This window comes from Ostrinia furnacalis, unplaced genomic scaffold (assembly GCF_004193835.3).
Source record: "Ostrinia furnacalis isolate ACB-3 unplaced genomic scaffold, ASM419383v2 OfSCF0216, whole genome shotgun sequence".
In the NCBI taxonomy this organism is placed as follows: Eukaryota; Metazoa; Arthropoda; class Insecta; order Lepidoptera; family Crambidae; genus Ostrinia; species Ostrinia furnacalis.
This window is the reverse complement of record NW_021130455.1, coordinates 1,299,294-1,313,789: the sequence shown is the minus strand read 5'-3', so window position 1 is coordinate 1,313,789 and position 14,496 is coordinate 1,299,294. Positions and strand designations below refer to the sequence as shown.

Here is a 14,496-nt window from a genome sequence, read left to right as displayed (position 1 = left end):
ACACTTAAAATATTTTTTTGTAGTGCATAATCATCAGATGTACAATGTAGACTTAGTTTTGAGTTTCCGATATTTCGGCATTGTTGCAAGCGCCATGGTCACGGAGTAACTGATGATAAACTGAGGAAACTTGCGGGTGAGATGTGAAATGAAACTCAAAATTAAGGTAGCAATTCCGTCAGTAATAATAATCAAGATGAATTGATAATAATTATTAACCATCATCAAAATTGATTTTGTAATGTTTTCGATTTCTAAAAACCATAAATCTTATCTTACTTATTCTACACTATAAACTTGAGATCATTGTTCGGCTTCACTAGTATTGTGAATATTGTGATAATTAATAGTTAAAACTGTTTGAAAATATTATCAACTTAAAAAAAACATACGATTATTATAAATTGATCGATTCATCTGTTAATTTTTTGTTTTAGAATCGATTTATTGATTACATCCCTAACGGGGCAGCCATATTTCTTTCTTGTGTGCGTTGGATCTCACCGTGTCAAGATGAGGTTAGTTTTTCGAAAAACTATGAAATAGTTGAAATATTCTGTAAAAATCGGCTTGCAGTTGATTTAACAAGTGTTAAACAATACGCGTCATGTATAGTTTCACATTTCGGATATTAGTAAACAACGTTCACGCGGTAGTGGTTTCGGTGTTTCTGCGCCATGTGGTCAATCGTGATATTTTCTTCTTTTCAGTTCCCTAAAGCTACAGAAGAGGCTTGCAGCCTCTGTTATGAGATGTGGTAAAAAGAAGGTGTGGTTAGATCCAAACGAGATCAATGAAATCGCCAACACCAACTCCAGTAAGTATAACCTTTTTTACACGCTTCTTGTATTTCCATGTCAACCAATTTACACTGCTAACAATCTTAAAAATACATTAATAATTGAATTAATATGATTAAATATTTACCTACTTAGTTTTTTTGATGATCCGAGGCCTTATTTTGGTTTATTAGTTGTGGAAACATGCAATGATATTGTGGGTAGGGATTAGATTAGAAAAGCGTTTTATTGATATACCCAATTTTTTTGGGACTTGCCTTCATGTTTCATTACAATTTTGCACAATTTTTTTATCTTTTTTATCATAATGTTTAGATATCAGAAATTGTAGGCACCTACTTGGCAGGACTTATTATTCACTGTGCCCAATAGTTTATATCATGCTGTTCAATTTCTATTCCAGGACAGAACATCCGTAAGATGATCAAGGATGGTCTGGTCATCAAGAAGCCCGTAGCAGTGCACTCGCGCGCTCGCGTTCGCAAAAACACAGAGGCCCGCAGGAAGGGTCGTCACTGTGGCTTCGGTAAGAGAAGAGGTACAGCCAATGCGCGTATGCCACAAAAGGTAAATATCACCGAAAAGTTTATAAACTTGTATTTATTTTATTTTTGTTTTATCTATTCTTGAAGATATGAGAGGTTTTTGGATTAGAAATGGAAGGCAGTGAAGAAATAGAAATGTAAATTGTATACATTTTTAAATAAATTATGAATGTTGGTGTAGGCCTATGTTCAGCAGTCGACAATGATGAAATTAATAAGAAACTATTTAGGATCTAGCATTTATTATAAATGTTATGATGATTAACTTCTTAATATTTGCAGTGTAAAAATGACCAATATTTATTATTCATACTCAAGAACATTGTATTGTAGTATCATTTGAAATAAACCAAACTTTTCTTTGTGTCATCATCATCATCATTTCAGCCATAGGACGTCCACTGCTGAACATAGGCCTCCCCCAATGCTTTCCATGTTGATCGATTGGTAGTGGCCTGTGTCCAGCGCTTCCCTTCTACCTTTACGATGTCGTCGGTCCACCTTGTAGGTGGTTTCTTTGTGTACCTACAACTGATGTAAACACAAACTTCACAAACATTTCTACCGTTTCCTTACAGGAACTATGGGTACAAAGGCAAAGAGTGCTCCGTAAACTGCTCCTCAAGTACAGAACGGCCAAGAAGATCGACAGGCATCTGTACCACGCGCTGTACATGAAGGCGAAGGGTAATGTGTTCAAGAACAAGCGTGTGCTCATGGAGTACATTCACAGGAAGAAGGCTGAGAAGGCTAGGACCAAGATGCTCAGGTACGTTGAAAGATATTAGATTTTAAACTTTCGCGTTCCATTTCAATGAGGGTTTACTTTTCGCGTATGAAAAATCCGCCAGATGGCAATACGTAGACGCGAGGTCCAAATGCTGCGTGATTGGTGGATTTTGACATATCTGTCAAAGTCATGTCAAAAATTTAAATAACCAATCGTGCAGCATTTGGACCTCGCGCCTACGTATTGCCATCTGGCGGATTTTTCAATTCTCATTAAAACGGCTGCATCATCAAGCCGTGAGTACATAATGTAACTCAACTCATTAATAAACGTCGCGTTAAGACCCGTGTCTTACTATTTTAACTTTAATGTTGAAAGATAATGAACTTTATTGATATGACTATGTGATGAAATTTTGTTTGGAGTTGCACCTTGTTACAACAAATGAAGTAACTAAATATCACTGTTTTCTTTTATCAACAATACACCTGTTGCATTGAATTGAGTTGGCACAATTTCTTCAAGTGAATATACCTCAAACTTCTGGGATTTTGAGAATTATTTAAATCCAAAGTTTTTGAAATATTTTTTTTCTCTGGTAGGTAGAATGTTTGACCCTGTTTGTAAAAATATTTCAAAGCTTTAAAAATATGAAAGCCATGATTATTATCATTAAGATTTACTGTTTTTCATAATGTACTGGTGTTAGAGTGCTGGTGTTAAATAGTCTTCCCTGATTACTTCATCTTTTAGGTACATACACAATGAAAGCTGCTAGCCCTCCTTCTTAGACAAAAGTAACATTAGTGACAGTTTTAAGCTTCATCCCGCCTTTTTTATAGAAGTAGTTATTTCCCTTCATAAGGACGTTTGTTAACGGGCTGGTTTCGGACCGGTTCGCCACTGGATCGGGTGGAAATCAGCTTATGCTTGTACCGATCAGTCGTTTTTCCGATTTTCCGTCATCATCATGCACTTCCGGCGCCGGCCGGCGGCGCTAGCTTAACATTTCTTATGTTCAATCTTCGTTCGTTTTAGCCGAAAGACGTCCACTGCTGGACAACGGCCTCCCTCAAGGTTTTCCACAAAGACCAGTCCTTCGCGGCCCGCATTCAATCTTATTTACAGTCGATTTTGTGATTTCATTCGAGATCCTTGCATCTTTCGAGCGTTTTTGTTTAGCCAGCGCCACTCGCATTGAGTAAACGCTGAGCGACGACATTCGAAAGAAAGAAGCTAGTGTGAGGGAAGCTTGAAGCAATGTTGAATACAAGCCCTAATTATTGTGTAAAAATAGATGCCTACTAGGACTTGATGCGCAGGCGCAGGCGAGACGACAACGTTCGAAAGACGCTAGTGTAGGGGAGGATTATAGCTATGTGTTGAATAAAATGCCCTTTTTTCCAATAAAAATAATTGCCTATTATCTAAAGCCCGGTCTGTGAGCACGTAGAATTTTTTCCAATGACCCCAAGGTACTGCTTATATTGCTGTCGCGCTTGCACACTCACTGGGGGCGCCAGTCGCACAGTCGCAAAGACAGCAATATAATTACGCGCGAGCGATAAGGATGGGTAGCTTGGGGTCATCGGACAAAATTCTACGTGCTCGCGGACCAGACTATAGTCTTGAATATTATTAACTTGCGACTGTTTGTCCACAGCGACCAAGCCGAAGCCAGGCGCAACAAGGTGAAGGAAGCGCGCAAGCGGCGCGAGGAGCGCATCGCCGCCAAGAAGGAGGAGATGCTTCAGACCTTCGCGCGCGAGGACGAGGCCGCCGTCACCGCCAAGAAGTGAACAATAAACACCTTATAACTTTACTGCTCGATCTTTTATTTTGAACCTTATTTCCCTGATAGAAAGTTTCAAATTAATAGTGGTATCTTGCATACCGTTAGATAGTTTCATCCACGAAGACGCGCCGCACCAATTTTTGGTCGAAGGAAGCGCGTGGTATGGGGAGGTTATCCGAGCAATCCGAGCGTCAGTATTGTAGTGTGCGTGTGCACTCATGGATAATTTAGCGTGTACCGATGACACTCGAACATTAGCGGAAGGATGGTGGGGCGCGTCTTCGTGGATGAAACAATCTATAACACTATGCTTGGATCAGACGCGCGATAACAGCGCGGTTTTGGGCAGTACTCATATATTTGCGTCAACCTGTAACCCCACTGTTACAGCATCAGTGCCTCGTCAATGAAAACCATTCGGAAAACGCGCGTTCAACGCGTTTGAAGCAGCCTTTATAGTAGAACACACAAAAAATAAGAATTGTAAGGCTTGCGTTTCCACCAGAGATGTGCGAGGATGAGTAGCGAGGGAAGTGTTGTGTTTGTAAGAACCAATAGAATCGCTTTTACCGAGGCGAGGTAATAGTGGTATGTGCCACTTCTTGCCGCCTCCCCGTCTGACCAGCATGGGGAGTGCTCAACGGATGGAATCGCCTCAAAACTCAAATTGTGAAAATTGGTTTTGTTTATCAAAAGCATAAAAAAAGAGAATCAAATTGTGCAATAACGCCTGCCTCAAATTCAAAGAGCCAATTCATTTTATTAGAAGCATTGCTCTTCACATTTAGGCAGGCGTTAACAGGCAATATCATCAATGTGACTGAGGATGAGGACTTCCGGGAGGTGTAAATTACACTGTAAAAATAGTTTTAAATCATAGTGATTTGTAGTTTTGTTGCATCTTGATTCGTTCATTTAGGTCTATCACAGAAAAATCAAACGCGTCCCCTGTTTCAAAAAATAAATTACATTACATACCTACTTACCTAGCTAGACCTCATAAAAATCTGTTCAGTAGTTTTTGAGAAGTGGTATAGTATACGAACAGATCGATGCAAAGGAAGACCATTGGCGTATAAGATGATAAAGTGTGTACAATTACGTTCTGGGATGGGCATTAGACTATTCTGGGGTGGGATGCTGAATAGGGATGTAGATGAAACATACTTTCAGAAGTTTCAGAAGTTAGTAGGCACAAAATTACCACAATCCGAAGAAAGTCAACGGAAACATTCAGTTCTCATACTTGCATACGTGTAGGTATGCTTTTAATAGAGATGAACTTTAACCTTTAAGACTCGTCATCACATCATAATGGTCAGTCTGCGCCGGGTGGCGTTACTGTAAGGTAGTGCATGACTGACAAATAATCCAATTTAGTTACGTATACAAAATGCACGAAGTAAACAAAGATTTGCAGAGGGAAAGGCAGAATTGTACCTTCGATGTGGAAGAAATGACAGTTTTATACGATGGGGGGAAGGAGAAAACTGCTGAGCGAAGATATAGAGGTATTTATATTAAATTGTATTAATTGCCCCGTGTTTTGTTGATTCATTTCATATTTCAGTTTATTTACATAATTATTCAATCAACACTTCGTCTGAGGACGCTGAGGTTAAAAACCGAATAATGTACATAAGTAAGCAGGTAGGTACCGTTAGCTCCAAGTTGATAATTATTGTTGTGATGACCAGTAGATTTGCGATTGTGTTGTTTAAACTGCAGTTTACGGTTGTCTATGACTAGGTAAGCTACGGAATTAAGGTTTGAAAATCAGTACAATTTAACAAAACAGTATCTACCTAATTACATACTTCTTAGTTAAAACTTAATTTACTAAAAGTCCATGGTTAAATAAAAGGTTAACGATATGGCCTGCACTTTGGCAGTGCAGTATTCTGCTATCGCTAAAATGTCCTAAATAAATGAATAATTGATTAATTAATTCAATCTTAAATGGTAAACAATTGGACATAAGGCACAGAGTAAGAAACCGAATCTATTCATGTGCATTGTGCATAAGGCGAACCTAAGGCATTCTCTGCCAGATAACCATCGGGCTAAACAAAAGAAGAAAAAAAAAACAATTGGTGGTGCTTTCATAATCTAGCTAAAATAATAAAATGTATTATATTATGTAATCATTACTTACTTAGTACTTAATTACAAAGATTTCTAACGGGTGAAACCTAGCGGCCGCATGCGACATCGTACGCGTGGACCCCATTTTACTCTCTTAGGGTTGGAGTTTCGTAAAATCCGTTATTAGTTGATGTCTTCACCCTATAAGGAACCTACCTGCCAAATTTCAAGTTTGTAGGTGTTATAGTTTCTGAGACTTCGGGATTAATCAATGAGTGGTATTTCGCTTTACTTGTTTATAGATCACTTACTCAGACGTCTTGTGTCTCACACAGATAACGTTATGGTCAGCACTAAGGACTACTACAGTGGAGTTCCAGAATATTACTTAGGTGCCAAGGAAAAGTATGAAGAATCAATAAGAAAGTCGGTTATAATATTTGGGTTGGTGCGCAAAATGCAGAGGGAAGGGAGAACCAAAATTACCGATATCAGGTAAGTAGGTATTAAGTTTTATGTAGAAAATAGCATTAAATAAGTACTTATGGTACTTACTGGTTGATGATATTAATAACTACAGGTATGCGCTATTTACCTACCTGTAAGCAGTTAGTGTGCACGGAAAAATACGAGGGCCGGCTGATAATTCCGCGGCCTAAGGTACCTACTTAATGAAATAAAATAAATGGTTTCTAATTTTTATTTTGTAATATAATCTCCCTCAAAAGAAATACATTTCTTAAATCTCGCATACAATGTCTTTTACCCACCCAAAAATTTTTTTTCAAAATGACGACCAACCGCAGCTTTAATTTCGTTGTCATCTGCATATCTCCGGCCCCGTAAGTCCTTTTTCAAATCGAAAAACAGGAAAATATCGCTAGGTAATAGGTCTTGGCTATATGGTGGGTGGCCAATCTCTGAGAACCCGGTGTCTTTCAGGGCTTGGCCTCGCAACTCATGCGGCGTGAACGGGCGCGTTGTCTTGCCGAAAGATCAATCCGCGTGTCAGTTTCCCACGTCATTTCTGTACAATAGTCTCGCGAACATAAAGAAATATTCTTCAGCTATCTGCCACAATTTAATTCTTTGGTCAGCCGGAACGATTTTTTCGACTTTTGAACGTTTCCTTCACTCAGAATCGTGACAGGGCGGGGGTCGTTTTCACAGCCTAGGTCTCTCGTCCGTGTTGAAATAGTCGGGCCCATTTTTTAACCATGGTATATGAAGATCCAGAATCCTGAAGAACCAATGACATCTCTTCAAAAATGTCTTTCGGTCTATTTTCCTTCTTTACGAGGAATTATGTCCGCGGCGCGCGGTGTCGAAATTCCGCAAATCTCCAGATTTGGCGGACATGGTGATGTCATTTGTTCGATAGAAATTGAACTATCAGTGCAAACTTAATTAGTGATTGCTTTTTATAATACTGCTGAGTGTCGCAACTAGTGACATGAGTAACATGCTAATTACTCATCGCTAAGAAGTACCTTAGGCCGCGGAATTATCAGCCGCCCCTCGTAAACTGTAAACACACGTCGGGAGCATAATTTCGATATTTTAACACTGCGAGGGGATTCGACTATCAATATCCAATTATGATATTATTAATTAAAATGTCTAGTGTACGAGTAAGATCAGACTACACTTTTGCAGCGAAGTCAGCCCAGAGTTTGTCAGGTAAGTATAACTATAACATATATAGCCTGTTGTGCCGTCGTCTGTACCTAGAGCCTAATGGCAGTTTACTACACAAATTGAATGTAATACGTCTGTATATCTTCAGACATTTCCTGCAATGTTTGCTCGGGTCAGCCCCCACGTACGACGGGACGTCGATGGCGCTTCATTACCTGATGTTCGTGCCAGCCATCGTCTCCCAGGGCACTGAGGAGCAGCAGGCCCACTGGCTGCCCAGGGCTTGGAACGGGAATTTCATTGGGAGTTTTGCTCAAGTAAGTTTTTCGAGTGGGCGGGGCACATAGCTCATAGAGCTGATGATAGCCGTTGGGATAGAAATGTTAGTGAAAACGTAGTGTGGGCAGGCCTCTCTCAAGATAGACCGCGAGAAGTACTTGGCGGACTGGTCGTTGTGGAAATCCTATTATAATGAACGTCTTTGTTTTTCGCTAAAACGAATGTACTTACCTACAATGACCTACATATTTATGTTTCCAGACTGAACTGGGCCACGGGACGTTCATCCGAGGCCTGGAAACCACGGCGACCTACGACCCTGACACTCAGGAGTTTGTGCTGCACAGTCCCACGCTGACGTCTCACAAATGGTGGGCTGGTGGCTGTACGTAATGTTTTAGATATAATGTAGATACTTGACAGAAAAATAAAAGGCTTATGACAAAATGTAAACAGCTCTATAGAGAGTTACTCACCTGGTGTCCGTTTGGTTGCGCAAAGCTGTATACCTACATTTTGTTGGTAGCGGCGACTTGCGCCGCCATGGTGTACCGGTGAAATATAGGCCTAAGGCGATGTAGGTAGGTAAATTTTAAGGAATGTCTTTCACAAACTGATGAATTTTCCTTTGTTCATTCATTTTCAGTGGGACACACTGCCAATCACGCCATCGTAGTGGCTCAGCTGTACACTACAGGACAATGCCACGGCGTCCACGCATTCATAGTTCCAATCCGGGACGAGCAGACCCACCAGCCCCTACCAGGAATCAGGGTTGGGGACGTCGGCGGAAAGCTGGGACTGGAGGCCGTTAACAACGGGTTTCTTGGCTTTAACCATGTGAGGATCCCGAGAAATAACATGCTGATGAAGCATGCCCAAGTTTTGAAGGTAAGAGCCTATGATGGCTTTTATATCTAAACTAGGCAGCTTTCAACGCGCGGCTTCGCCCGCGTGGAATTTTGCCTGTCACAGAAAAACTTTATCGCGCGCGTTAATGTTTCAAAAACCGGCATAAAAACTATCCTATATCCTTTCCCGAGACTCAAACTATCTCTATGCCAAATTTCATCAAAATCGGTTCAGTGGTTTAGGCGTGAAAGCAAGACAGACAGACAGACAGAGTTACTTTCGCATTTATAATATTTGGAGTTTTCTCAATTAGTTCTGTAATATTTTTGTTTTAATCGAGGTATGTCAACCTTCCAATAACGTCGCTCCTTTACATTACAGGATGGCACATACATGAAAACTTCCGATGGCAAGCTGATTTATGCGACGATGTTGTTCATGAGGGTGGTCATAGCTTACGACATGGTGAACTACCTTACCAAGGCTGTCACTATCGCCACCAGATACTCTGCTGTAAGGAGGCAGACTCCGGTGAGAAAGGAGTAAGTATTTTGCAAAGTTGTACATTGAGGATTGTACAAAAGGATTTTAAAACGTTAACCAAGTAGATATACCCTGTATGTCAAACATAACGATTAAAACACATGTTTCAGTGGACCAGAACTTCAAATACTGGATTACTTGACTCAACAACACAAACTACTAATAACTATAGCCACGGCTTTCGGTTTTAAAATAATATCGACAATACACTGGGATACTTACGATGAGATCAACGAGCAAGTTGCCAATGGGAAACTGGATCGGTTACCTGAGGTATTTATCTAATAGGTATTTTTATTTTTTTTAAATCTAGAATTGTCACCAATCTTTTATGTAAGTGCACTGGTGCAACAAAACAATGAGTTTCAGTGCACTTACTGTCCTTTAATAATTTATTTATCAAACGATTAATCACTTAATTCGGTCAGTAGTAATGCTATCACCTCTAGTGCGATGGTCCTACTAGGCTCCCATCATTTTAAGACTCGTAATTTTAATCTTAATCAAGTAGGTACGGTCAGAAAGTTATGAAATTTTTGAAAGTCCTAGTTATTTATGCTTAATCGATTTTGTCAGTAGAGCATAAGAATAGTACTCGTTCGTATCTCATGCAAATTGCAATGACTCTCCAAAATAAAAGTAGGCATCTTGGATTTTCTTAGATGTAGAGGCCTTCACTGATTGGGGCTAATTGAACTCCAAACCTTAAATCTTGGCTAAACAGGAGTTACAGAGGTGGGAAAGAGGTATCATTAGTTCTGTTATGTAGAGATTTTTGCTAATTTCAGCTGCACGCACTAGTCTGCTGCTTGAAAGCCATCGTCACGTCTGACACCGCGCAGTGCATAGAGCGGTGTCGGCTGGCGTGTGGGGGGTACGGTTACATGCTGTCTTCAAACCTGCCCGCATTGTATGGGCAGGTCACTGCGGCCTGCATCTATGAGGGCGACAATACTGTGCTCTTGCTGCAAACTGCTAGGTGAGGGTCACTCAATAATAATATAAAAAATAGTATCCGCTAGGTGTACACATCCCAACACATTATCGTATAGATATTTTTAGGTATAGTACATTATATAGTTGAGCTACCTCCCCTATCAGTTTGATTTACCCATTCTGGGACACCCTGTATATTCCCATGAACGCCTTCCAAAAGGACCGGCCTCCGCGCCGTGCTTACCGAGAGATACAAATAATAATAAAATGCTTTATTTCCTCACCACAACAAACATTACAATATTTTTAGTACAATAAATTTGGCTTAAAGTAAAATTAGATTATTGTGGGAGACTGATGCCTAAACTAAGCTTAAAGAAGCTTGTATTCCAGGTCACTCTATAATTATCATTTCCGCCAATCTAGTCCAAACCTTCCAAAACGGCACAAAGCACGATCTCCTGCTTTGTTTTCCTTTTGCTTTTCTCCTAATTTTCATGCACTAATTACCAGTTAGCTAGTCATAGCACAGGTCCATTGAGCAGGTGCTCCCGATTTAGAGTTTACTTTGAGGAGATTTAAGAGCTTATGGGTTGAGTATTGCTTTTCGGTAACGTTATGTAGGCCTAGAAGTATTCAAGTTATGAGCAGCAGATTATATTATGTGCTGTTCCAGCATAACAAACAAAAAGCATAACAACAACAAAAAACAAAAAGGTGATAATGTAATAACATAGCTAATTTCATTTCATTGCAGGTTCTTACTTAAAACATGGCAAAGACTAGACAGTCACACCTTACCCCCAACGGTGGCCTACCTGAAAACTGCTTCAAGCGAAGGTTTTCTACCTAAATGGGAAAATTCCGCCGAAGGAATTATTCGCGGACTACAAGTAGTTGCGATGAGGTAAGTACTAATTATACATTTGTTTTTGATCGGTTCAAAGGTGTGTGTTTATCATTAACGATTATTCAGATTATTTTTTATCTTGCTTGGAATATTTCGTGTTATTTTCGAGGTGCTAATTGACCTTAGCATACCACCTTTTGTAACATTATGGATGCAATAAATTTATTGAGTACGAGTATAAGAAATCCACCTATCCTAATCTACTATTATCAAAGTTTTTTTAAAAGGTTTATATTGAAATACAAAATTATTAAGTTTAGATTGACTTGTTTATCTTCTAGGAAAATATCAGCATGTGCGGCGGCGATAGAGAAGAGAGTAACATCTGGAGTGCCACTGGAACAGGCTTGGAACTTGAGTTCAGTGCAGTTGGTGGCTGCAGCTGAAGTAAGAATTTTATCTTCATTTTCAATAGCCCTTTCCCGCGGTTTCGGTTTATCGCGCGTTTACCCCGATCATAAAGCTTTATTCACGAGTAACTACTAAAAGCATTAATGAGTTTTTTTTTATCGAAATCACGAGAAATGACAGCATCACATAAAATTTGTGATTTCAATTTAGTGCCTTATAAATAACATCATCATCATCAAGGCCCTCAATATTTTTACCATATGCAATAGATTGCGGATTAGCCTGGCTAAATGGGTTGGGGAGGCCTGATGTTCACATATTTGGTAGTTTCATCTTCACCTTAAAAACAACTGTAACATAACATCTTTCAGGCCCACGGAAGAGTAGTGTTAGCTACCTACTACTATGAAGGTGCCAACAAAATGATAGCGGGGGCTTCGGCGTCGACGGGGGCGGTCCTGCGGCGGCTACTGGAGCTCTACCTGGTCTACTGGGCGCTGCAGAGCCTTGTGGACTTGCTAAAGGTCAGAACAAAGCTGTAGCTTAGTTTTCCATAGGGTTCTATAATAACTTGTCTATCTAATATCAATAGAGAAGGACGCAGGTCGGCCGTAGTAAGGAAAATCTGTTCAGGTGGGGATTCTTGGATGGCTCAAACTTGGAGTGCATGTGTGGTTTTGTTCCCCAGTCGACGAAGCACATGATGTCGTGCCCTGCGTGCCTAAAGCCGAACGTCCACCGCCGGCTAAACTAAATGAAAACTAAACTCAGTGAACTAAGCTAAGCTAAACTAGAACTACGTTGTCCGTCCACCAATAAATAAGCTAAAACTACGTTAGTGATGGTCAGTTCACGTAGGAAGATTTATTGAAGGCTACTGACAACGCCACTCTTGTGGCGGAGTTTTTGGCTGACGCTGTGTAGGTTTGTTGTCGACACGACAAGAAGAATAACTTTAAAAAAAAAAATAAAACCGACTTCAAATGCGTGAATTATTAAATTTAAATGGGACCACCCTTGAGGTATTACCTATACGCCGAAAAAAGATTTGTTCAAATCGGTTCATAATTGGCGGAGTTATCGCGTAACAAACATAGAAAAAAAACATACGGGTCGAATTGAGAACCTCCTCCTTTTTTTGAAGTCGGTTGAAAATAGAGAAGGTACTTACAGGCAGCAACACATTTAATTTTGTGCTATACGATTGTCAAATCGCTATGTTTCATCGCATTTAAGGTAAAAATAAAGGTACACTCATACGTAGAGTCACTAAATGCCGCTTGTGTCGGATTAATAAATCATTCATCAGAATTTTAAAATGGTTACCATTTTACTACCATTACCTATGACCTTATACCATTACTACTACTTTATAACTAATTCATTTCAAACTTTATCAATTAGTCTGGATCGCGTTATTGATTTCAACAGTAATAAAATATGTTCATTTGTGCTTTTTGTTACAGTACACAAACATTTCGGAAAGAGGCGCTGAAGAACTGCAGGCCTGGTATGAGGAACTGTTGGTGATGCTGAGACCCAACGCCGTGGGCCTGGTGGACGCCTTCGACATCAGAGACAAGGTTTGGAAGGGAGCTAGGGCTAGTTTGACAAATCCTTGAAGGATGATATTGCCTTTTCTTTGTTGAGAAATATTAATTATATTTCTACCGGTTATTTTAATTACTTGAGCTGGGTAGCGAACAAACAAGCGCTGATGATTCATGGTATTCTTCAACGTCATTACTTGTACCAAAATGTAATGTAAATTAAAGAAAATATAATAATTTAGTCCTATTTTTTAGAGACTGACGATCAATATCATCTCTAACATAGCTTAAAAAGTTCGAATATCTTTTAATTCGTTTCAAAGCAAGTTTTTCAGGTCATTAAAATAGTTTAACCCCTCAGATGCTGCACTCTACCCTGGGGTCATACGACGGGCGAGTATACGAGAGGCTCATGGAGGAGGCTCAGAAGAGTCCTCTCAACAAGGACCCCGACTACAGCCCCTTCCACAAGTACCTCAAGCCGTACATGCAGGGAAAACTGTAATGTCTATACGAAAGTGAAGAAGAGCGCTCTGAAAAGGTCTAACGCCCGTATTCACAAACATTACTATGAGGTCTCACAGTGCGCGTGGACGCAGAGCTCTATTCAACGCTGTACGTTCGATTTGCTGCTTCACTTAAGCAAGCGTCGTTTGTGAATACGGGCGTAAGATAAAGAGATCTGTGAAAACTAAAATTTCTCTGTGTACATTGGTGAAAATTATTGTTTTAAGTGTGCTCTGAAAAGGGGCTAGCTAATAAAGAGAGCTGTGAAAACTGTAATTTGCAACTGTATGCAATAGGGAAAATAATGTCTTTAGGGCTTAAGTTTTAATAAAGAAGCACACTTGCAACTCACTACAAAAGATACTAAACCTGAAAAGGGATAATAAAGAGAGTGTCTGTCTGTATCATCATCATCAGGTCATAGTAAGACGACGACTCTCGAAGCCTACAGACAAGAGAATTTACCAAAGGAAAATGTTTGTACTTATACCTATTACTGAAATTTTTACAGATAGAGCCATTTAAAAATTCACACAAAGACGTTTATGTAAATAGGCGCATTTAAACATGATTGACTCTTGTCAATGCTAATAGCTCATTAAGGCTATGTAATAATTGTATTGCAATAACTATTGAGTTATTGCAACCAACACGATAGAAGACGGGAAAATATTATAAATAAGGTAATTTTAAGTTATGACTCTGAAAATGAGCCTCTAGAATTTGTGTCTCGCTATAAGGTGGATGAAATGAAATAAAATGAATAGTTTATTCAGTAGGTACATAGGCCCTTTCCAGGGCACTTATAATACACGTCCCAAATATAGCTTGCCCTACCACCACTTCGGGACAACATATTAAGGGCTGGAGCTGAGAAGAAGTGGCGGATTACCTATGTCAGCCTCATTTTCAATCAAATACAGGATAGATTCATCATCCTTCAGATAATGTTAAATTAAAGTTAGCTAACTTAAT

At 39.7% G+C, this 14,496-nt stretch overlaps 2 protein-coding genes across 2 annotated transcripts; both read left to right on the top strand.

Moving 5' to 3' along the window:
* Nucleotides 1–422: 422 nt before the first annotated feature.
* Nucleotides 423–3,897, top strand: RpL19 (ribosomal protein L19). The gene is made up of 5 exons (XM_028310102.1): nt 423–518; nt 711–817; nt 1,204–1,367; nt 1,924–2,114; nt 3,739–3,897. Exons 1-5 carry the CDS (start codon nt 514–516, stop codon nt 3,872–3,874), a joined length of 603 nt encoding a protein of 200 aa, XP_028165903.1. The 5' UTR covers nt 423–513; the 3' UTR covers nt 3,875–3,897.
* Nucleotides 3,898–5,203: 1,306 nt separating this feature from the next.
* LOC114356745 (probable peroxisomal acyl-coenzyme A oxidase 1) lies at nt 5,204–14,496 on the top strand. The gene is made up of 13 exons (XM_028310093.1): nt 5,204–5,381; nt 6,291–6,450; nt 7,742–7,910; nt 8,134–8,257; nt 8,519–8,763; nt 9,106–9,266; nt 9,378–9,540; nt 10,056–10,246; nt 10,961–11,110; nt 11,395–11,500; nt 11,836–11,988; nt 12,931–13,047; nt 13,376–14,496. Exons 1-13 carry the CDS (start codon nt 5,264–5,266, stop codon nt 13,517–13,519), a joined length of 2,001 nt encoding a protein of 666 aa, XP_028165894.1. The 5' UTR covers nt 5,204–5,263; the 3' UTR covers nt 13,520–14,496.

What these genes read in the sequence shown, in the direction of transcription:
- RpL19 (XM_028310102.1), top strand. An exon ending in AATCGCCAACACCAACTCCA is followed by an intron (nt 818 to 1,203) that starts GTAAGTATAACC and finishes TTTCTATTCCAG; the next exon opens with GACAGAACATCCGTAAGATG. An exon ending in GCTAGGACCAAGATGCTCAG is followed by an intron (nt 2,115 to 3,738) that starts GTACGTTGAAAG and finishes GTTTGTCCACAG; the next exon opens with CGACCAAGCCGAAGCCAGGC.
- LOC114356745 (XM_028310093.1), top strand. Translation starts at nt 5,264, where the DNA reads ATGCACGAAGTAAACAAAGATTTGCAGAGGGAAAGGCAGAATTGTACC. An exon ending in TGCTGAGCGAAGATATAGAG is followed by an intron (nt 5,382 to 6,290) that starts GTATTTATATTA and finishes TGTCTCACACAG; the next exon opens with ATAACGTTATGGTCAGCACT. An exon ending in CCTTCGACATCAGAGACAAG is followed by an intron (nt 13,048 to 13,375) that starts GTTTGGAAGGGA and finishes TTAACCCCTCAG; the next exon opens with ATGCTGCACTCTACCCTGGG.